Here is a 21783-nt window from a genome sequence, read left to right as displayed (position 1 = left end):
TCTGCCGTCTCTGCGCGCATTAATAAAACTGAATTTTGTGATCAATTTCGTCAGCAAAATAAAACCAAAACAAATAAATTGTCAATTTATAAACCCTTCCCTTTACTCGTCTTCACAATAAATATTTGTGTTGTCTCAAGTGCTTTTCCATGCCAAAAACGCAGTGCGTCTCTCAGGCGAGAAAACAGCTGGAGCGGGGCGCACAGTGTGGAGATGCATGGGGGCTTGTTATTTTAGCCAAAACGTAGTTGTTGGATCCTGAACATCAACACACACACAAGGCCCCCCTTCTTCCCCACCCCCCTCAGGAGTAGCCACTCAATAAAGAGTGTGGCGTTTTTTTCCTCTGGTTGAACAAGTCTAAAGAACACAAGGGGAGGGTCATTAATAACTAATTACCGTGGGTCAGACCTGACGCATATAAAGCCCACCGGGACCGTGGAGAGGCGCAACATTCTCTCGACACGACTCGAAGAAGAGAGCATCCATATTGCGCCGGCTTCAGACTTTTCGTCAAATTTGAACAGCAAAGGGATATTTTGCGTTTTAGAATTTTTGCGGTCATCATGGGGTCAGTGTTGCCTGCCGATGCTTTGGTTCTGAAGGCTGGATTTAAGCAGCAGACTTTGGCCCTGTCCGACATCATCACCTCTGACATCCTTCACAGTTTCTTGTACGGCCGCTGGAGGAACGTGCTGGGGGAACACCTGTTCGAGGAGAAGACCACCACCGTCAGCCCCAAAACAGCCTTCACCGCAGAGGTCCTGGCGCAGTCCTTTTCTGGAGGTGAGTCCGAACCATTTTGGATTGTTCGTTTTCTAAAACGTAACGATGGTCACACATTTTAAATGGTTAGAATTAATTTTTTGATCAATTTTAGAAAAGCTCCAGAACGCGTTAGGCGATATGGCACAGGTTTCACGATTTTTAAGAACCGTTTTCCACTACGTTCTTTATATAGAAATGTTCATAATGGAAACTTTTAATTTTGTAAAAGTACATGCGAATTGAATATTATTTCTGAAAGCTTTCTATGCAATATCACATTTGTAAGTATTGCAAGTCCTACAACGCGTAATGCTTAAAGTTATTCAAATCAGTCTATTAGGGTTGTTCTTGACCTGAGAATGTTGCCAATGAATCCAGGACGTTAGATGGAGAAAGGCTGTCATTCATCAGCCCGGGACAGGCTCCACACCCCCGCCTTGACACTTTTCTTTCCCTCGGTCGCATTTAAAGTTTCCCGTCCCGCTGTTAATATGCCGTGAAAGCTGATTTTGCCGCTATTCACACCATGTCAAGCAGCTAATCTCCTTTTCTGCGTTTTGTCAGAAATTCCTGAGCCGTTTAAAGAGAAACCTCGTTTCTTTCAGCGCTCATTTTGTGCTACAAAGTTGCTGAAAGGATAATGAATACGGAATAAGCTGTTTCTTGCCTATGAATATATAGCCTCTTCACATTTAAAGCGTGGAAAATTGCTGGATTGTTAGACTTAAAAGGCGTTTGACATTTATTTGAGTCTCGCAATTTGAAGGTATTCTGACGCGCAGACTGCACATTCCTTTATACAAGCCTACAATAAAAGAGCAGTTTGGAATATAAAACTAAAAATATGCAAGGCACAATTTTTGTATAATTGAGCACTATTATTGCGATGATTTTATTGTGCTTTTTTGCCTTTTTGTTTTGCTTTAAATAGGATTAAAACAGATAGCGTTGTGAAACAATTGCCTAGTAAGTTTTCCTAATTTGCTTGCCAATTCATCTAACAGCTCACTCACTTTTTCACTCTTTCTCTTACCAGAGGTCCAGAAACTCTCCAGCTTGGTGCTGCCAAGTGAAGTCATCATTGCGCAAAGCTCCATCCCAGGGGAAGGGCTTGGCATCTTCTCCAAAACCTGGATAAAAGCTGGCACCGAGATGGGTCCGTTCACTGGCAGGGTCATTTCGCCCGAGCATGTAGATCTCTTCAAGAACAACAATCTCATGTGGGAGGTACGTGCAACAGGTGTCGCGTGCGCAAACGCGCTGTTTTGGAGAGTCTGGCTCCGTGCAGTCTCCTGGCAAGTCAAATAATCACGATTCACGCTTCCTGTTGTTCTCAGGTTTTCAACGAGGATGGCACGGTGCGCTATTTTATCGATGCCAGCCAAGAGGATCATCGCAGCTGGATGACTTACATCAAATGCGCGCGCAATGAGCAAGAACAGAATCTCGAGGTTGTGCAGATTGGAAGCAGCATATTTTACAAAGCTGTTGAGGTGCGTTGATCTATATAAATGTTATGTCTATATTGTATATTAATGTCACACCCACATCTAATTATATGAATATTCTTATATGAAAAGAAACACTTTCCTGGCTTAGTAAATGAAACATTTCTTTATTCGATTGACAGACAATTCCTCCAGATCAAGAACTGCTCGTGTGGTATGGGAATTCCCACAACACCTTCCTGGGCATCCCGGGCGTCCCTGGCATCGAGGACGAACAACAGAAAAAGGCTAAAAGTGGTGCGTAATTCAGCTACTTAAGGGCTAAGGGTGGGTTTTGGTGCCGCTACGATAAGCTAGATCTTTATCATAGATTTACAATAGCATTGGTTAAAACTGCATTAGCATACGTATCAAGTATTTGAACCTTTTACTCCGCTCCTCACAGATGACTTCCACCTGTGCGACAGCCTCTCAGCCCCCAACCTCTCCACAGCCAGTCGCATGCGCTGCGTCATCTGCCACCGGGGCTTCAACTCCCGCAGTAACCTGCGCTCCCACATGCGCATCCACACGCTGGACAAGCCCTTCGTGTGCCGTTTCTGCAACCGGCGTTTCAGTCAGTCCTCCACCCTGCGCAACCACGTGCGCCTCCACACGGGCGAGCGGCCCTACAAGTGCCACGTCTGCCAGAGCGCGTACTCCCAGCTGGCAGGGCTGCGGGCGCACCAGAAGAGCGCACGGCACAGGCCGCCCAACACAGGGGCTGTGGTGGGGTTGCAGACCCACTCACCCCCACCTCCTCAGCTGGCACAGGTTCCTCACCCAGCCTCGCTGGTGCATCACATACCTACCATGGTGCTTTGAGAGAGCTTAACAAACTCGAGCGTCTCAATGGTTTGCAGTCTGGCAGGCTGTGTGTCTATGTAAAGCAGGTCCTGTTGAGTACTCTCACTTTGTGGTTTGCCATCCTGGCCGTGTGAAGAAGAAAGCAGTGATCCGAAATGGTGAACAAGGCCTGCACAACTCAGACAGAACTGAAGTAAAACTGGCCATCGAGGGCCTTTTTTGTATGTTCATGTTGAATGGAACGACACACCAATGGCTCTTTAAAGTTTATTTGTCGTGGCAAATGACTGCCATACTACATGATCAAACTAATAATGCCATTTAGAATGTGACTTTTCATTTTTGCATGCAACTGTATTGTTTTCTTCCTTATTCCACTAAGGTTAAATCAAGCATTTTACACGTGAATCTCAAAGATCAACGCAAAGGCAAAAAATGAGTCATAAATGCATTATGAAAATACAACATATAGAGAAGGGTTTTCTATTCATGTGGCTGTGTAACAGACAGTAAAACAGGGATACACTGAGATCAACTGCCACTTCGTGACCAATTTGCGTCACTACAGGCCAGTCAGAGAGGCAAGTTGAAAGCATGTTATTGTGAATGAACAATATGTATGTAGAGGAATGTATATATTATTTTAAGATTTACTTCCAAAAATATGGAATAGTCACTTTATCTGAGTATGTATGTAAAGCTTAAAGTATTATTACCAAACTTGGTTCTATTATATTATGTATAAGCCCTATATGTTTGCTTTTATCAGATTATTTGGGAATGCAGAGTGTATGCTCAATAAATAATGAACAATTGACATCTGTTTTTTGTGGTTCCTTTTTTTGTTGGTAGCTTCCTTTTGCTTGACATTGCATAAGTATCAGTTAAGTATACTATGTACTAGCACTGTAAGTATACAGTGTAAAATGTAGTTTTGCAGCAGGTTTGCCAGTAATTTACTGTAGATTATATTCCTATCAGTACTGTTTTCAATTCGAGTCACACTTTAACCGAAGTTAAAACACTTTAACTTTTGAGATTCGAAATGAGAAAGAAGAGACTGGCACAGCAACACAGCAAAAAAAATGTCATTCTTCTTAAGCATTCTTGTCTTGATTTAGTTCAAATGTTTGAAACTTCTTAAATAACGAGGCATTTACATAACAAGAAAAGTGACCTAAGATATTTAGTCTTGCTTCAATAAAGGAAACATAAGAAATCAAAATGGTACATTCAATCTAAATTACTGGCTAGTTTTACAGTGTAGGCTGTTATTTCAATACTCGATAAGACTATATCTTTAGTCGATAAAAGTATACAGGGGAGAGCGGGGCACAAAGTAACGCGGGGTTAACTGTATGTGTTCCATAGTTCAGGGTCGACCGAGTTGTGCTATTTGTCTTTTTCTCTCATTGCCAGATTGCGATTATTTGGGAATCTTTGAAAAGTTTTTATTCGTTTCTATGGAGATATTGGACAACGTGTTTTGGCATTTCTTCATGCATTTTCAATTTCTCATTTAGGTGTGCAAGTCACCAAATGCAAAGTTATATCATCATAACCACTGTCCTAAACACACAGCACCATGTGTCAAGCACTCCGACTGTTCATTGGCTCCGATAAATGTTGACATATAGCGGTGATAGTTGTTACAGTGTTACAATCTCAATGTGTGAAAATGTATACAAGGCAATAATAATAAATCGGATCAATCAAGCTTAAATCAATTCAATTCAATTCAATTTTATTTATATAGCGCTTTATACAATTGCATTGTTCCAAAGCAGCTTTACAGGGGAAAATAAGAAAAAACACAAAAAAGTTAAAACACACTACATGAATAGCTTAACTTGTTATATAAACACCTAGTAAATAACATCTAATGTCAGCAGTCAAATCTTTTTTTATGAAACTCTCGTCCTTTCTTTTCCGTAGATTCTAACAAAAAGTTGAATATATTTTTATAGTTTTGATATAGCCTATAGCACGGTGTACAAAGACAGGAAATGGTGGGATGAGAAGATTTTACTGCAATTATACTACAAGCAAAGTGTAAGAGTGTTCTTAACATTATGCGCGCAGTTAACTATTTCTGTGTTCATTTAGCAAATTTAATATATTTATAATATAAAAATTATATCGTTTTTATTCGGGCAATTCAAAAATATTTTTTATACTCGTAATATACCATGTATTTGTATTTTCAGTTGAAAGTATCTCGATCAAGAGACTAGATACAATTACATGTCAAATGTAGGCTACTAATGTGTCAAGCATACATCTGTAAATTTGAGCATGTTTTTAAGAAGTTAATAAAATCTTTTTTCACACATGACCCAGATTCAGCAAATCAATGACAACATTTCCCGTAAATCAGACCGTTGTGCAAATGTTAAAGTCTCTTGCGCAATAAACCACTTGAAAGCAAATAGCTCTGTATTTGCGGTAAATCGATCTATACCTGTTTAAAGTGTATGTGAGCATTGACCAATAAACTGTTACAACTTCTGATGTCAAAAAGTTAAAAAAGCATCAAAATTATGGTTTGTTTAGGTCTAGTTTTCCTTCATTCAGTTTCAGTCTTTTTTCTTTCTTTATTTCTCTTTCTTGTCTTTTTTAAAGAAATCCACCCTTCTATCGAGATGGTTGAGCTAATAATTAACTTAAAGCAAGCACAGCAGATCATGTATGAACTCAAATCAGAAGCTTATTGTGCTGCAGCAAGCAGTCTATGATGGCACGTTTCATTTTGATCTGCTTATTTCATCTTTTCTCTTGCATTTGCGCTCAGGATAAAGTGTAAGTTGCCAGTTTACAATCTTTAACAAAGTTACAATAACATTGACTTGCCTTGTTGACCAGCAACATTGTTTAGAATAAATGTAAGTGTATTCGCTGTGTCTGCTTTTACATTTAAAGTCAAGCACTTACATTTAAAATGCTTACAACAAAAGCAACCCCTTTTTTTACAAATACATTTTTCTGCTGTTTATGCAGATATTTGATCACTGCACCCAAACTCCTGCGACTGGACGCTTCAGAAAATGTGCTGGTGCAGTTGTTTGGCTATAACCAGGAAACCATCGTGGACATTTATTTAAAGAAATCACTGGCAGCAGGAGACAAAAGATATGCCTTTCAGTCCCTAAAACTTAATGCTCAAAACAAATATCAAGCGGTGGCCACCTTACGGGTAAGAATCTAGCACCCCGTTCAAAGTTATTCTGTATGAATGTTTGACTTCATCCTCTTTTCTTTGCTTTTAGATCATGCCTAATGATTTCCCTAAGGGGGAGAATGAGGTCTATCTTCAAGCCATTTCGAGTGGTTTCACTACACATGAAAGAATCCCAGTCACTACTGTCAATGGTTTTCTTTTCATCCAGACTGACAAACCATTATACACGCCTGATCAAGAGGGTCAGTCTGATATGATTCTTTTACATCTGTGTGTGTGTCTTTCATCCCCTTCTGCTGGGACAAGATGAGAAATGTTTGAGTTGAGCAATCATGTTGACTTTCGTTGTACAAATCTGTATTGAGATCTTTTCTGAAACTCTAATGGAGACGTTTCTGACTCCTTTTCTCAGGACGCGAATGACACTCGAGCAAAAGTTTCTCTCCACTTAATCTCATTGATGTCTTTTTTAAGGGTTAACGTGTATGTATGAAAGAGTAAATGTATGCAAAAAAACATAAACTGTGCTTTGATCGTCTGTGGGTTTACAGTACAAGTACGTGTTTACTCCATGAATGAGGAGCTGAGGAAATCTAGGCGCGCCATCACTCTGACCTTTGTGGTGAGCATCTTTTATCTTTTTAAACATGTTTTGCAATCTCTACACGTGAACCTTATTGATTCAAACCTTTCTTTAGGACCCCAATGGTCTCAAGGTAGAAATGATTGATATGACTGAAATCAATGGAGTGAAACCACTTCTTCCTCCCTTCAAAATACCACTTAAGCCAACGTGAGCGTATTTATTTTCAACGTTATATTTCAATTGATCTGAATATAGAGACCCAGTGAAAATCCAATTTAGCAAAGCTCTTCAGTTTACACGCTGGTTATGTTTATTTTAATAAATCACTATGCAAAACGTGTTGGTGATCAGCAATTCACATCTGATTTCTTTCAGTTTTGGAATCTGGAGAATCGAGGCCACTTACACAGAAACATTTGCAACAGCTGGCACTGCTGAATTTGAGATCAAAGAATACGGTAAGAGGAATGATTTAATACCATTTCCAAAATGAATATGAAATAGTTTGAACTCATGCTACTTTATGTGTCTCAGTGCTGCCCAGTATTTCACTGGACATCAAGCCGGAGGAAAACTACATCAGCGATGGCAACTTTGATTCTTTCAAGCTCAAGATTTCAGCCAAGTGAGTTTTTCTGTTTTGTTTCATTTAATAATAATAATAACAATAATAATATTACATTTGTTTTGTGTAGCATAGTTGTGTAGAACAACACAATTTGTAAGAAATAATTTACATAACAACAACAACAAAAACATTTAATATAATCAAGTAAAAGCAATCTTAAAATAAAATGTTTTAAGAAGAGATTTAAAAATCGCAAGTTTTACATATAAAATAGGGACCAAAACTCTGAAACACCATCACAAATCTATCAGGTTCAATGTTTTTGTCAAACTTTTTTAATGTAAACTGTAAACTGAATATTACGGATATGCAACACCTCTTACCATATTTGGAACATCAGGTTCCAACGCAATTGTACTGACAGGTACTTCCAGCTTACTTGAATTTACATTTGGGTTGTCTTAGTTAAATCATACCACAAACTGACGTAGATTTGTGGGGGGTGTGGTTACACGAGGTGTTTCAGGCACGTCTGGGTGAGCATTCGCTTTTAGAGACAATGCATCTTTTCTGCTCACAATTTTTTTTCTTCACAATTTTTGCAAATTTACGTGTATTTTACGCATATGACCGCTTTAAGAGCTATTAAACATGAAACAATTATTTAGGATTATTTCAATTTAGGTCATTTATGCAACATAAAGCCTAACCATTAGGGAAGTTATTTCCACCTTATTAAAAAAACACCTTGCAATGTTCTAGAAACGTTATTTATTGTTGCGAAAATAACCATGAGGTAGCAATCTGTTATATTTAGGTAATTAAAAATACATAATAGCATTTTCTAGAACATTGGTTTCCAAAAAATAAATAAACAACCAACGCGAACCAAATACTAACAATAGGTGAACATCCTGTGTTTGCTAACATTATCTTTTCGACTTTAATGTTTGTTTCTTTGACATATTTGTGTAACTCATACAATATATACATTCCTTACACGTTAAAATCACTTATATGCCTTGACAGGTATGTGCAAGGAACACCAGTCAGTAAAGCCGATGTGTTCTTGAGGTTTGGCTACAGTACTCCAGATGAAACTGTCATGATCCCATCAACCTTAATATTTTATCAGGTAGAATCAGTGTCGCACTCACGAAAACCCACTGTTTGTATATCTGTTCTCAAAGTGTATTACACCTTTTAGATGAGAGATGGAAACCTGGATGTCAGTCTAAAAATCAAGTCAGCTTTGTCCACTATGCCTGACGGACCTAAAAACCTACCTGATATTAAGCCAAACACTTTCCTACGTGTGATAGTTTTGCTGCAAGAGTCAACTGGTGGGTCTGGCTAACATTAGTTACTTTAATCTCAAATTAAAATAACAATAAAATGTGATAATGTTAAAATGCACTAGGGGACAAATGATTTCTTTCAACTCAATCATCATTTACAGTATACCCCTGCCTGATGTTATCTAACAGTTAACCCATGGAAACCCCTTCTCATAATCAGGTGGTATCTCCGAGCAGGCAGTGATGTCACATGTGAAGTTTGCAGAAACTCCGTTTACCCTGAAAGTGGTCGCAACCCCTCCATTCATCAAGCCCGGCTTACCACACGCTATCAGAGTAAGATACCCCTCTTTACTGTAATTACTTTGACCGTAATAAACTTGTATTTGACACTACAGTAACTCATCATAAGAAATGGATCATTCTACAAATGTACATGTCCGTAGTCTGTAGTCTATATGACTCTTCCCGTCATAGATCTTGGTGATGAATCCTTTGGGTGAGCCAGAACAAGGAGTGTCGGTCAAAGCAAGAGCAACGATGAGAAACTTCGACAATGAAGTCAGTTCTTTCAAATTCTCTGGACACCAAGATTGGATGACAGCAACAAGTGCGAGGGATGGAATCGCTTACTTCACATGTAATATACCCAGAGACGCGCAAAAAGCTGAATTCAGTGTGAGTGAACCTGTAAAAAATATTAAAATGAAGTTCTGAACCATTTCGATGTGTTGTCTATATAGAGAGCCAAGTTCAAAATTTTCTACTGAGTGTTTAAATTATTCAATTGGCTCAAATATTGATTGATGTTTAACTTGGGGCATTTAAAGGAGCAATGTGGGACTTTGGGCGGCATCTAGTGGTGAGGTTGTGAATCGTAGCGAACAGCTCACTCCACCCCTCCCTTTTGTAGCACTACGGTGGCAGAAATAGGCCAAAAGCTTAGTGCAGACAGCCAGAGACTTTGTCGCTGCGTGTCGCTTGTCTCTTGCTATGAGATCGTTTAAAGCATTGCTAGCTTTGGTTGTCCTAGTAACAGTTGGAACAAATCCTCCAGAAACTAAAGAGAGACGGATGACGTGAGCTCCACTGATTTACTCCTATTGGTAGCCGCTCATCATTTGCATAAAGTTGAACAATTCTCAACTTTTGACGCTTGACTCACATCGCCGGATATGCCCACTTCCTGTCGCCAACGGTGAATGTCGCTCGTGTCGCAGGAAATCGCCAGTTCTCCATTGAAATGAATGAGAGCCGCAGCTAGTTTCTGGCGGTCTGAAAGGGGCGTCAGATGTCGTCACGTTTTCGTTTCTCTTTATAGCAGTTTTTCCGTTTAGGGCTACTGTATAAACAACATGGCGGATTTCATTCAAGGGGACCCGCGGTGTATAGAAACAGCTCATTCTAGAGTAATAAAAACCTAACCCTTCATTATGTAAGGTCTTCATACACATCTGAAGATATAGTTATGGATTTTATATTGGATTTCTGTCTATAGATCCTCTGAAAAAGTACACACTGCACCTTTAACAGGCCTTGATCAAAACTTCAACTGAGCCAAGTGAAAAATATAGATGCAACACATCAAAAGAAAATGTTGACTTGGAGAACGCTGAATTTTTGATTCAGTGAATATGGAGACAAAAATAAATGTTTAATTTGATATTTAGCACTATAATGTGTCATATATATGCTAAAAATATTTATATGTTTTTGATTTCAGTTTGAGGTGGTGGATAAGGCTTGGAATCAAGCCCCAGTCATACATAAGGTGGAATCATACGTGTCTACCAATCATCGATATCTGTACATTAATTTACCATCTGACTCTGTCAAGTTTACAGTCGGCGAGTACACAAATATCGAAGTTCACTTTGAATATCGCGAATATCTTTCTCTGAAGGCTTTCAGCTACCAGGTAAAACTCACATAAAAACTCACTTGTTAGTTACCAGAATTCCCGTAGCTACCTTTGTGCTATTCCCTTATAGTTTTGTGGATTTGACTATTATCCTTAAAAATATAAATAACTCAATAGGTAACCTTAGCCCTTTTAACAGTAGTGTACATTAATAACAGCATGTATACTGTAAATGTGTATTCCAGTTATGAATTTAACATTTTCCATTTTAGATCATCTCAAAAGGGAAGGTTGTGAAGCACAACACGGTCGAACGTATAAATGAAAGGAGTCAGAATCTGAACATTCAGATAACGGCAGACATGGTACCTTCTGCACGTCTGCTGGTGTACTACATCCTGACCGGCGAGGGCAAAGCCGAGCTGGTGGCAGATTCCGTGTGGTTTGACGTCCAAGCAAAATGCATGAATAATTTAAACGTAACACTTTCTTTTTCACTATGTTCACACTGTAACTAATTTCCACAAAGCATTTTTGACTGAATGGTTCCATAAAGCAGTGGTTCTCAAACTGTAGGAGATCCAGCAGTGGCCGCAAGATGGATCCAGGGGGATTTTGTGGCATTTTGATTAAATATTTTCATAGATTTTATGTTGTTAAACATCTGAAAAATTAGACCACCAACCAAAAGAAGTGATGTTCCAGCATTGAATAACTGAATGTTTTTGGTTTGAGAACCACAACCATAAAGAACCTTAAACTTTCCTGTTTTACAAAAGGTTCCCCTGGTGCCAAAGGGTCTTTAAACTACAAAACAGTCTGATTAAGAATTGATTTATATAAGAAACTTTAAGTAAATTGCTATTTGGGAAACCAAAAATGGCATAATGTATATATTTCAGGTGGACCTCTCAACTCCCGACTCAGGAAACTACAAACCCAAAGATAAGCTTCAACTGACGGTGTCAACCAAAAGCACAAGAGAGGAGTCACTGGTGGCATTGTCGGCTGTAGACACGGCCCTCTACAACCTCAGATCGAATGATAAAGACCCTCTTAATCAGGTGAATGAGCAGAATTGTACGCCCACCAAACACAATGACAAACTACAACAAATACGCTATGATATACTGTACGTCATTTTGCAGCTGTTGCAACGCATCGAGCAAAGCGACTTGGGTTGTGGAAGAGGTGCTGGCAAAAACAACGCCGATGTGTTCGACCGCACCGGCCTTATGATCCTCACGAATGCCAACGCCCAGACGTCCAGCGCAGGTGACCTTCCCATCCATCTAATGTGAACGCGAAGGTCATTTTTCCTGAGACCTCTCACAGACTTTCTTTCATTTAGGAGGGGTTTGCACTTCTTCGGCTAGACCAAAGCGCTCGGTCAACCTGAAGTATGAGTTTGAAAATTATGGTTTGTTCCTCGCCTTTCAAAACAGTCCACACATATTCTGCTAATCTTTCAATGGAAACAACAACAACATGCAATGTGTATTCCACAGCCAAAACGTTCAAGGCATTCAAACGGTGCTGCGAAGTTGGGATAAACAGTAGCCCGACCCTTGAACCCTGTAGTGAACGTTCTAAAAAGATAAAAGTGAAGCCTGCGGATCTGGTACTGTGTAAGGACGCCTTTCTCAAATGCTGTGAACGTGCAATGAAGAGCCGTGAAGACAACGAGGATAGGATCATACTTAGTCGCTCTGGTATGTTTGCTGCCCATTTTAAAATAATGGACGACAACTTTTTTCATCACTTATTCATCCTTACGTCATTCCAAACCTGTATGACTTTTTTCTCTAGAACACAAAACAAGATATTTTGAAGACCCAAACAACGTTGGTAACCAAATATTGAAAGTAATTTGGGGCCAATGTTGTTCGGAGAGATTTCTCAAAATACCATCTGTTGTGTTCCTAGGAAGAAAGAGTCATATTTCGATTGACATGAGGCCGAATAAATAGAATTTTATTGGTGTTCTACTATTCCTTTAACAGCGATTGACTTTCTGTTGGATACATCTCCAACGACCCGGAGTTACTTTCCTGAGAGTTGGTTATGGGAGGAACACACAATCAGCAGGTAAGGCCACAAACCCTACAATGAAGTCTCTAACATCAAATAATCTGCAAATAAAATTATAATTTTCTGAGAAAGAGAAATAAATAGCAAATTAAAGCAAAATCTGCTAAATCTTTTGAAGATCCGGATCCATAAGAATCAACAAGGATCTTCCGGATTCGCTTACAACATGGGAGCTGAAAGCTGTTGGGGTTTTCAGCGATGGTGAGCATTAAAATCCCTTGTTTAGGCTTCACCTAGTGGTCAAAAAGAGTAGTACCTTATGGTACACTGCGGTTGAGCTTGGTATCACAGTCTAAATAGAAAATATTGAAGAGACAAGTGTAGCCACGTCTTCTCGGTTTCTTTTGCTTGTTATTAGAAATAATCTTCAGGCACTGTATTTTTGCGAATGTGTACCGGAGGTTAAGGGCAGTCCACGAATGCGTGCATGTGCAGCAACGATTTTTTAAGCTGTAACTTTGAAACCGTCTATATAAAGTTGAACAGTATATTGTCTGTATGCGTTGGACTACTCAGATGCTTTACTATATATTACCAAATGTATTCATGCCATAACTTAGTATTACAATTTGCTCAACAACTGGTAAATAACACTTGCCATATTACATTTTTACAGAAAGCTAAATAAACAATGCAAAGACACCAGATGTATCACATAAGGATGCAAAGGAATGAGACCCTCATTACTTTATTTACTATCAAAAACAAACTACTATAATAACGTGTTAAAGGGATACTCAACTCAAAAATGAAAATTCTGTCATGGTTTACTCACCTTCAGATTGTATAAAATCTGTATTAATGTATTTGTTGCGATGAACACAGAGAAAGATGTTTGGAAGAATTTGGTAATTTTCAGTTCTGGGACATCATCCACTAACATACTAGGATCATTTTATTACATCTTTTTAATTTCATTCCGTCGAACACAAAATGAAATATTTTGAAGAATTTAGGAAAACAAACTGACTACCTTTTAATTTGTCTTACTATGGCAGTCAATGATGTTCTGGAATTGAAAATGGCTAACATTCCTCGTTTTTCTGTGTTCATCAGAACAAAGTAATTTACACAGGACAGATATGAAATTACACAAGGGTGAATAAATGATGATGGAATTATCATTTTGGGGTGTACTATCCCTTTAAACTGTGCAGTATTCACTTTTGAAAATAATGCATTATGAATATGTATTTTATTATGAATAGTACATATTCTTCTATTGTTTTTCTGGTTAGGTATATGCGTGTCAGATCCAGCAAAGGTTCAAGTGTCTCAGGGCATTAGTGTGAACGTACCCTTACCATATTCAATGGTGCGTGGAGAGCAGATTGAGCTTAAGGGTTCAGTCTACAACCGCCTTTCTTCAAGTACTCCGGTGAGATCTTTACGTCTAAAACATACGAAATACGGTTTAGCCTAACTGTGCAAAAGTTTGGGTCACTTAAGTGACTTTCACTTTTGATTTGTGTGTGCAAAACTATAATGAAACATCATTAAAATAATTTATAAATGTATGAAATTATAGAACAATCATTTAATACAATTACAATATTTAACACACAAAATGTTTTAACTCGGACCAAATAATAAAGAACAAGCAGCTAAGAGGAGCCCGATATAGAAGCTGGTTGATAGAATGGGAGTGGGACGACTATTTTAAGGATGCTAAAATATGACATAGTTTTGATTCATTTTGAGTTTTACTTTTGTGTTATTTCATCGTTTTCAAGAGTTTACTATTATTAAAAAAGACATGAAAAATATGAATAAAATGCGACTCAACTTGTGATTTCTCTGTATCTCTCCATATCTCACACAGTTCAGTGTTACCTTGACAGCACCAGAGGGAGTGTGTGTGTTTCAGGGCGTTCAGAAGGGGAGAGGGGGAGCACAACATGAAAACAAGGGCAAAATAGAATCTCTCTCCGTGACCTTGGTCAAGTTCTACATCATGGCCATGGAAGCAGGAACTCATACGCTTAAATTCACTTTAAAAACCTCTCACGGGACTGACATTCTCATAAAGACATTGAGAGTTGTGGTAAGACCTCATTCATAAGCATAGAGCTTTAGAGACACACACATTTGTATGTCCCCAAGTTAGATTGAAAGAAATTGGAAAAAGTCTCCTATAGTGTCCTCTCCCTCGTGCCATTTAGGATGTATGTGACTTCCTTACTTTAGTGATAGAAAATAATGATAACAAATCATTTTTATGTCATCCCCTAACAAATTCTTTCTTTAAGTATATAATCTCCTATTTTTGGTACTTTGCAGCCAGAAGGAATAAGAAAGGAGCAGTTGTTTGGAGGAAGAATCGATCCAAGGGGCGTCTTTGGTAAGAACCTCTAAAGAGTAGCAGGATGCTCTTTGCTCATTGTCGCGTTTTAAACCTCATCTCTTTTGTCTTTTCTTAGGTACTAAAATACGAAAACTTGAGTTAAAAAATTCCTTTCCTCCAAAAATCGTGCCAAAGTCAACTGTGGAACGCTCTCTGATAATTAACGGTAATGAAATGATTTAAGTGCATGCAGCGTTTTTGTAGATTTAAATATAACTGTGGGAATATCTAAATTTCTTTCTTAAAAGAAAGAATCAATGATAAAGAAAAACAACCAATGACGAGACAGAGAACACAAGCCCAGAGTGAAAAAAGAGCCAAAGAAGCAACAAATGAAAGACCTTCAAAAAATATATACTGAGGACCCAAAGTGTAACCCTCAGCATGTCTGGATTTCATGACGCGTTTCAAGGGATGGTAACTTCTATATATTTCCATCAGGTGAAGTGCTGGGAGAACTCCTGTCGATATTAACCAATCCAGATGGTTTAAAGCAGCTGACTCAACTACCAAGGGGTTCAGCTGAGGTGGAACTCATGGCTCTTCTACCAATGTACTATGTCTACCACTTCCTAGAGACCACAGAGCAATGGAACATTCTGGGGAAAGAGATGGCTCCCAGTAACACAGAAATGAGGAGTAAAATTAAAGCTGGTAAGTTTCACTGCGTGGAACAACTGGAAAAGTACAACTGGATGCAGAGATCTGCTATAACGAATATCTCGGTGTTCTTTGCAGGCATCACCAGCATCTTGTCCTTTAAGTTAAAGAAAGAATATGCATTCAGCATGTGGTCAAATAAGGACAAATCTGCCAACACCTGGTAAAAAACTGCACATGTTCTTCTTCGCATGGATGTTTGTGATGTGAAATGATTAAAATCTGCTGTATGTTTGTTTGATTTCTATCCAGGGTGACTGCTCTTGTCGTGAAGACTCTTGCTGATATAAACCAACACATCCCTGTGGACTCTACTTTGATGAGCAACACCATCTCTTGGCTTATCAGAAATTGTCAAAATCCTGACGGCTCCTTCATTGAGAAATCTGAAACTAGACCACTCAAACTTATGGTATTGAACAACAAAACGTAAAGCATGTTTAACTCTTTAAATTAAATGGAGATTTTACATGAAACAAGTAACACTCTAAGCTTTGAAATCAACGAAATATACTATTTAAATTGTGAAAAAGTAAATCTAGTAATATGAAGTGCATATTAAAGTCACCATGAAATCAAACAGGAAATGTTTTACACAGTTTTGCAGTGATTATTTGAAATGATTTATCCAGGCACACCGTTTTTTTATTCTTTTGCACTTGTTATTTTTAAACAAAACCATTAAGTGCCTCTCCCCCAACAACAACTCTTCACCACGTGACGTCAGCAACAAAAAAGAGGCAGGACTATACTGACTGTCCAATGGCCAGGCATTTTCAGCCCTCCCCTCCAGGCCCAACTTACAACAAACCAATCAAGAAGGGAAGGGCAAAATAAAGCCCCGCCCCACATTTTTTTCTAATTCCAGTTTCACTCGGATCTACGTCTCGATACGGCAAAGAATTCAATCGCAACTTCCGTTTCATGGTGACTTTAAAAGTATAATTTAATTAGATCTTTTTTTATTAAGCAAACTTAAATAATGTGTACATTTTAGAGAAATTAACCTTTTTTCATGTCCCACTGAAAAATCTGTTAAATGATTTTAAAAGATTTGTTAATAAGTGAATATAACTGTTTATTTTTGTGACTAAGCCACATGAATGATTTTTTAGGTAATGCACGTTGTTGACATAAATGTATATGTTTATAAATAAACAATCTTTTTATCGGCAGGGATATGTCTGCATGTTATGAAATCCTTTGCAGGCAATTTTTGCTCATTTTACACATGTATGTACAGGTTGGGAATATAGAGTGTATTATAGAGATATTCTGTATTTCAGCATTTAATCCTCTTTGTCTTTTTTTTCAGGGTGCTGGAGCAGATGTTACTGAACAGACTGTATACCTCACGTCGTTTGTCATGATTAGTATTAAAAAAGCTATGAGCATTGAAACACTTAACTTAGAGGTAGGACTGCCAGTAATATATGATCAAATTTAAGAAGTCAATACTGTAGAATTTATCATGCCTATTTATTAAATGTTATATTTGAAGTTATATTTTCTTACAAAGAAGTGCACGGTAACTCCATGCAGACCTATTTTATTTAACGTATATGAAAACAAGGTGTTTTTCGGTCGATAACCAATCTCGTGAAAATGTGCTTTCATTGACCAACACCGATTATCTACCGATATATCGGTGCATCTCTAGTGATTTATGTAAACAATAATTCTACAGTGTAATGTAACAACTTATTTTTTTATGTTTGAAACCAACATGAATGCAAAGCTTCATTTGTTTGTCACTGACCGTCACAGTCTGTTCTGTGTGTTATACCTTGGTGTCAATCGGTCAGCTATTGAAAAGAAACTTTCCAAAATGACTAAATGTAACAAACAAACGTCATGACTTTGAACACCGCATAAGACCTGTACACATGGCAACCTAGACTAGACTGTATTACAAATGAGTGTTTAATTTTATGTGGCCTCCACCCAGATCTGGCTAACAACACATTCATCCTTTTAGGAATTTAAAATGGCTTTAAATCGCGCATCAGACTACGTTTCAACTCAGGTGCGGAAGCTCAAAAATTTGTATGTAAGAGCCATTTCATCTTATGCCCTAACACTAGTAGACATCCACAATATGCCTGGAAATGATCTTTACGAGGGACTCAAGAAACAGGCTCAAATCAAGGGTAATGTCTTATACTTTTGACCCAATAAGGAATCGCTCTCCTTTTTATAAGACAAAAAAGCATCACATGTTGTTGGTACATTTCAGGAAACCCACCCACGGTTCGTTTCTGGTCGGAGGATCAACTCAAGGAAGATCAATTAAAACCCAGTAAAGCAGCAGCAAAGAGCGTGGAAACGACAGTGTACATCCTGCTTAATACTTTACACAGAGGTGACTCCAACTATGCCAAACCCATTATGAACTGGCTAACACAAGACAACAGATACGGCGGAGGCGTCCATTCAACGCAGGTCTTTCTCCTTACAGTTCACGCTCGTTTCCGATGTATGTCTGCCATTATTTTAGCTCCTGCATCTGTCTTTTCTCATTTTCCCAGGACACAATTCTCACTTTGGAGGCGCTTTCCAGGTACAGCCTGTTAGCTTCACAAGCCGTCTTAAACATGAAGGTCGACGTTGAATACCGGACCAAAGGTGACATCGCTACCATCAACCTTACTCAGAAGAAACCAGTGGCTACACCGATAGAAGTACGGCCTCTGTTTTTTACGATGTGAATCCATAGTTCACATGAACAGTGTTTCTAAACTTAACACAAAACCCCTGCTTTTCCATCGCAAAGGTCACCCAAAACGAGGACATCATTGTCAAAACGGCGGTGTCATCCGGAGTGTCGTTCGCCACGGTTAGCCTTTAGTTTCGTGTCAAAGAAATTCATTGTCTTTAAATGTACAAAATAAAACTTCTCATGTTTTGACAGCTGAGAACGGTGTACTATGAAATGTCAGAAGACGATGAAAAATGCCATTTTGATCTCTTAATCGACGTTCATGACACCCAACCAAATTCCAATGGTAGGTGCTGCACATTTGCCTTGCTCTGGTATTCTTTTATAATTTAACTATAGTTAAAACATTTGATTTTCCGTTCCACCAGATCCAATGCTCTTATCGCAGCGGATTGTAGCTTGCGCAAAGTAAGTTGCCGAACCTTTTATATACTCTTTGTTATCGGTACATGTTTAAAGCATCCGCATGTGCAATATTTTGCTATCTCATTATATTTATTGCTGAAAATGCCCTGTTTTGCGTGAAGGTACAAGCCATATGAGAATTCGGTCGAAAGGGAGGCTGCTCTCACTGTGATGGAAATTAATTTGCCGACTGGAATGAACCCGATCCAGGAAGATCTAGATATGGTGAGAGCCTAAAACATTCTCTGGAGATTTTGCCATAGTCTTTCTGATTTTGACAACTGTACACTGTAAAGAAAATGAAAAAGATAAATGAAATAAAATGACATTTAGATGGGGCTGTCAAACGATTAATCGTGATTAACTGCTGTCAGAAGAAAGGTTTGTGTTTTCATAATATATGTCTGCATACTGTGCATATTAATTTTGTATTTATAAACACGTGCTTATTTTAAAAAAACATAAAAATGAATAAGTGTAATCTGAATTATTGGACAATGTAAATAAATACATCTAAATATTTCCTAAATATACTGTATATACATGTATGTGTCTGTTTTTGTGTTTAACAATTCAAAATATTTATGCACAGTACACAGACATACAGTATATTAAGTGAACACTTTTATTCTGGGTGTGATTAATCAAGAATAATCGTTTGACATCCCTATACATAATGAAATGTACATGTTTTTCATGTTATTTTACACCGGACATGTAAATCTGAAGTCTATTTTTGTCAATTTCAAAAATAAACAATGCAATTCTGTAAACCTTTTTTTAAACGGTAATGGTGATGCCTTTTGCTCTCTTTGCAGTATCAGAACGGACTTGAGACTCGGTTTTCCAACTATGAAATTGCAGGTGACAAAGTCATCCTTCAAATCGATTCCGTAAGCATCGATGAGCAAATCTCTTCATCCGGCACATTTCTGCATTATGATACAGTGTGCTTATCCTGTTCAAATTCTAAAAGCCATGTCTTATGACGTAGATACCGTCAGACCAGTTCTACTGCGTGGGTTTCCGTATTCAGGAGGAGTTTGAAGTGGGCATGAGCAGCGCCTCTGTATTCAAAGTTTATGAATTGAATGCTCCAGGTACTGTACAGTCAGCGTTTCCTACATGCAAAATGAATTCAAGTTTATTATGTAATGCAAGCATTGCTCAGCTGACTTTCTGACTTTAGATTATCCCTGTACAAAGTACTACTACAAACAAAGTCGCAGGCTCTTACGACTCTGTGAGGGAGACCAGTGCCAGTGTATGGCAGGTGAGGTTTTTTTCACGGTAATTTACAGCTTAAACTATTGATTTATACACAATCTGTGTCAAATTTGTAATATGAAATAAAATGCACAGAATAAAACTAAACCAGAAAGTGAAACGCTCAATATGTCCACACCAGAGCGCCACACTCGCGAAGGAAGTCCCGCCTTTAAGCAAAGGAGCCAATCATCAACCATTAAAGATTTATATTTACTTTAACTTTATATAGCAAACGAATAAATGTTATTATTTCAAACCATATCTGTGCATTGAGATGAATGTGTTAGTTAAATAACATGGTATTGGTATTTTTCTTCAAAACAAGCGGAATGCTGCAATTTCAAGTCTAGGCTGGATACCAGTATCACCTCTGAGCAGCGCAAACAGGACATGTGCAGAGAAAGCATTAAATATGGTAAATTCTGATCTTAAGCTTCATTTCATAACGTTTGAAATGAATGAAATCAGAACAAACATGTTCATTCATTAAGTTGCTCTGCACATAACGAAAGCATACTCTATCATATTTATGTCATTTGCTTGTGTTTTTTTGGCAGCCTTTAAAGTGTCCATTGAATCCACTGAGACTACGGGGGACTTCGTGACCTACAAAGCAAAAGTTGAAGGAACCCCTTTAAAAAAAGGCAAGTGTCTATTGAATCGACTTGTGTCTGTGATTGATCTGCACGGGGTGTGTAATCGTACGACCCCAAATCTTATACGATTCCCGGCCTAATTGAAACGCTGACTTTGTGTTCTACAGAACCAGCTGATGACATCAAATCGGACACAGAGATAGAACTTGTCCGAAGGGGGACTTGCAGCTCAACAAACCTTGAAGTTGGCAAGCAGTATATGATTATGACTGCTAAAAGCATGCAGATACGAGTGGGTAACGCTTACAAGTGAGTTCTTATCTGCACTCCTGCTCATTAAAAACGTCTCCAATGTCTCCAGTGAACTCATTTTCTCTTGTTATGACGTTTTAGATATAAGTTTGCCTTGGATTCAGATGCTTGGGTGGAAGGGTGGCCACGCAGTTCAGACGGATGTTCAGACCCTGTCTGCGAACAATACACTACTGTTCTGGAAAACTTTGTTGAAGACTTTTCAATATTTGGTTGTTAATGAAAGTACATGCCAACAGCTGTTGTTACAATATCTCCTGGAAAAATTATACATGTTGCAATCTTTAATATGATAATTAAATGAGCTATATGCTTCCTTAAGGGAAATGTTTGTATGTACGTATATTGATTGAACAAAACAAAAAACCACAGTCTTGTCTGATCATTTTATTTAACCCCATCTGCAGCATTTTTCCATATTCAACACACCTCACTATATTGACCTTTTGTCATTGCCCATTATGACATCATCTTGAATTAAATACACTGTGATTTTTCATCCTGAGAGGATAAAAGAATAAAAACATACATACTGATGTAATCTAGCATAACGGAGCAGCCTCTCTCACACACATTTACTTCTCTACATGAGAATATTCCATAGACTTCTTCCGTAAACTTCTATAGACAATTTAGGATGACAATCAACTTCCTGTTTCAGTTTTGTTAAAACAAAATGCAAGCAACCAAACAAGTATTACCAAATCAAAATCTTAAATGAGTATATGTGAGATTTAATTATGTATGTGAAAATAAAATGAAATCTTGTGAAGTGGTCTGCATTGACGTCACTGTCCCACGTGAATACGCCGGGACACGCCCCCGTTGAGTTCC

The 21783-nt window shown here is 38.3% G+C and overlaps 2 protein-coding genes across 2 annotated transcripts; both read left to right on the top strand.

Moving 5' to 3' along the window:
- Positions 1–454: 454 nt before the first annotated feature.
- On the top strand, positions 455–3878 carry prdm12b (PR domain containing 12b). The gene is made up of 5 exons (XM_079474266.1): positions 455–786; positions 1805–1995; positions 2106–2261; positions 2399–2513; positions 2662–3878. The coding sequence occupies exons 1-5, from the start codon at positions 567–569 to the stop codon at positions 3078–3080; spliced, it is 1101 nt and encodes a 366-aa protein (XP_079330392.1). The 5' UTR covers positions 455–566; the 3' UTR covers positions 3081–3878.
- Positions 3879–5769: 1891 nt separating this feature from the next.
- c5 (complement component 5) lies at positions 5770–21719 on the top strand. The gene is made up of 41 exons (XM_079482502.1): positions 5770–5861; positions 6060–6255; positions 6329–6482; positions 6792–6862; positions 6939–7033; positions 7202–7284; positions 7361–7451; positions 8424–8529; positions 8602–8737; positions 8913–9028; positions 9170–9370; positions 10416–10610; positions 10826–11032; positions 11456–11617; positions 11702–11828; positions 11905–11973; positions 12062–12265; positions 12557–12641; positions 12763–12845; positions 13883–14022; positions 14467–14688; positions 14925–14985; positions 15065–15154; positions 15430–15642; positions 15727–15811; positions 15901–16060; positions 16964–17062; positions 17627–17798; positions 17885–18090; positions 18177–18329; positions 18422–18484; positions 18560–18653; positions 18736–18775; positions 18895–18997; positions 19591–19665; positions 19767–19872; positions 19962–20045; positions 20367–20456; positions 20599–20685; positions 20805–20946; positions 21031–21719. Exons 1-41 carry the CDS (start codon positions 5794–5796, stop codon positions 21167–21169), a joined length of 5073 nt encoding a protein of 1690 aa, XP_079338628.1. The 5' UTR covers positions 5770–5793; the 3' UTR covers positions 21170–21719.
- The last annotated feature ends 64 nt before the right edge of the window (positions 21720–21783 follow it).

Source organism: Barbatula barbatula (genome assembly GCF_947034865.1).
Source record: "Barbatula barbatula genome assembly, chromosome: 2".
Classification (NCBI taxonomy): Eukaryota; Metazoa; Chordata; class Actinopteri; order Cypriniformes; family Nemacheilidae; genus Barbatula; species Barbatula barbatula.
The sequence above is the reverse complement of the archived record's forward strand: the minus strand, read 5'-3'. Positions and strand labels throughout refer to the sequence as shown.

Bases quoted from the DNA above. Each gene is read 5' to 3' on its own strand.
- prdm12b (XM_079474266.1), top strand. From the start codon at position 567: ATGGGGTCAGTGTTGCCTGCCGATGCTTTGGTTCTGAAGGCTGGATTT. The intron at 787-1,804 runs GTGAGTCCGAAC...TTCTCTTACCAG, and splicing joins GGCGCAGTCCTTTTCTGGAG to AGGTCCAGAAACTCTCCAGC. The intron at 2,262-2,398 runs GTGCGTTGATCT...TTCGATTGACAG, and splicing joins TATTTTACAAAGCTGTTGAG to ACAATTCCTCCAGATCAAGA.
- c5 (XM_079482502.1), top strand. From the start codon at position 5,794: ATGATGGCACGTTTCATTTTGATCTGCTTATTTCATCTTTTCTCTTGC. The intron at 15,155-15,429 runs GTAATGAAATGA...TATTTCCATCAG, and splicing joins ACGCTCTCTGATAATTAACG to GTGAAGTGCTGGGAGAACTC. The intron at 18,654-18,735 runs GTAGGTGCTGCA...CCGTTCCACCAG, and splicing joins CACCCAACCAAATTCCAATG to ATCCAATGCTCTTATCGCAG.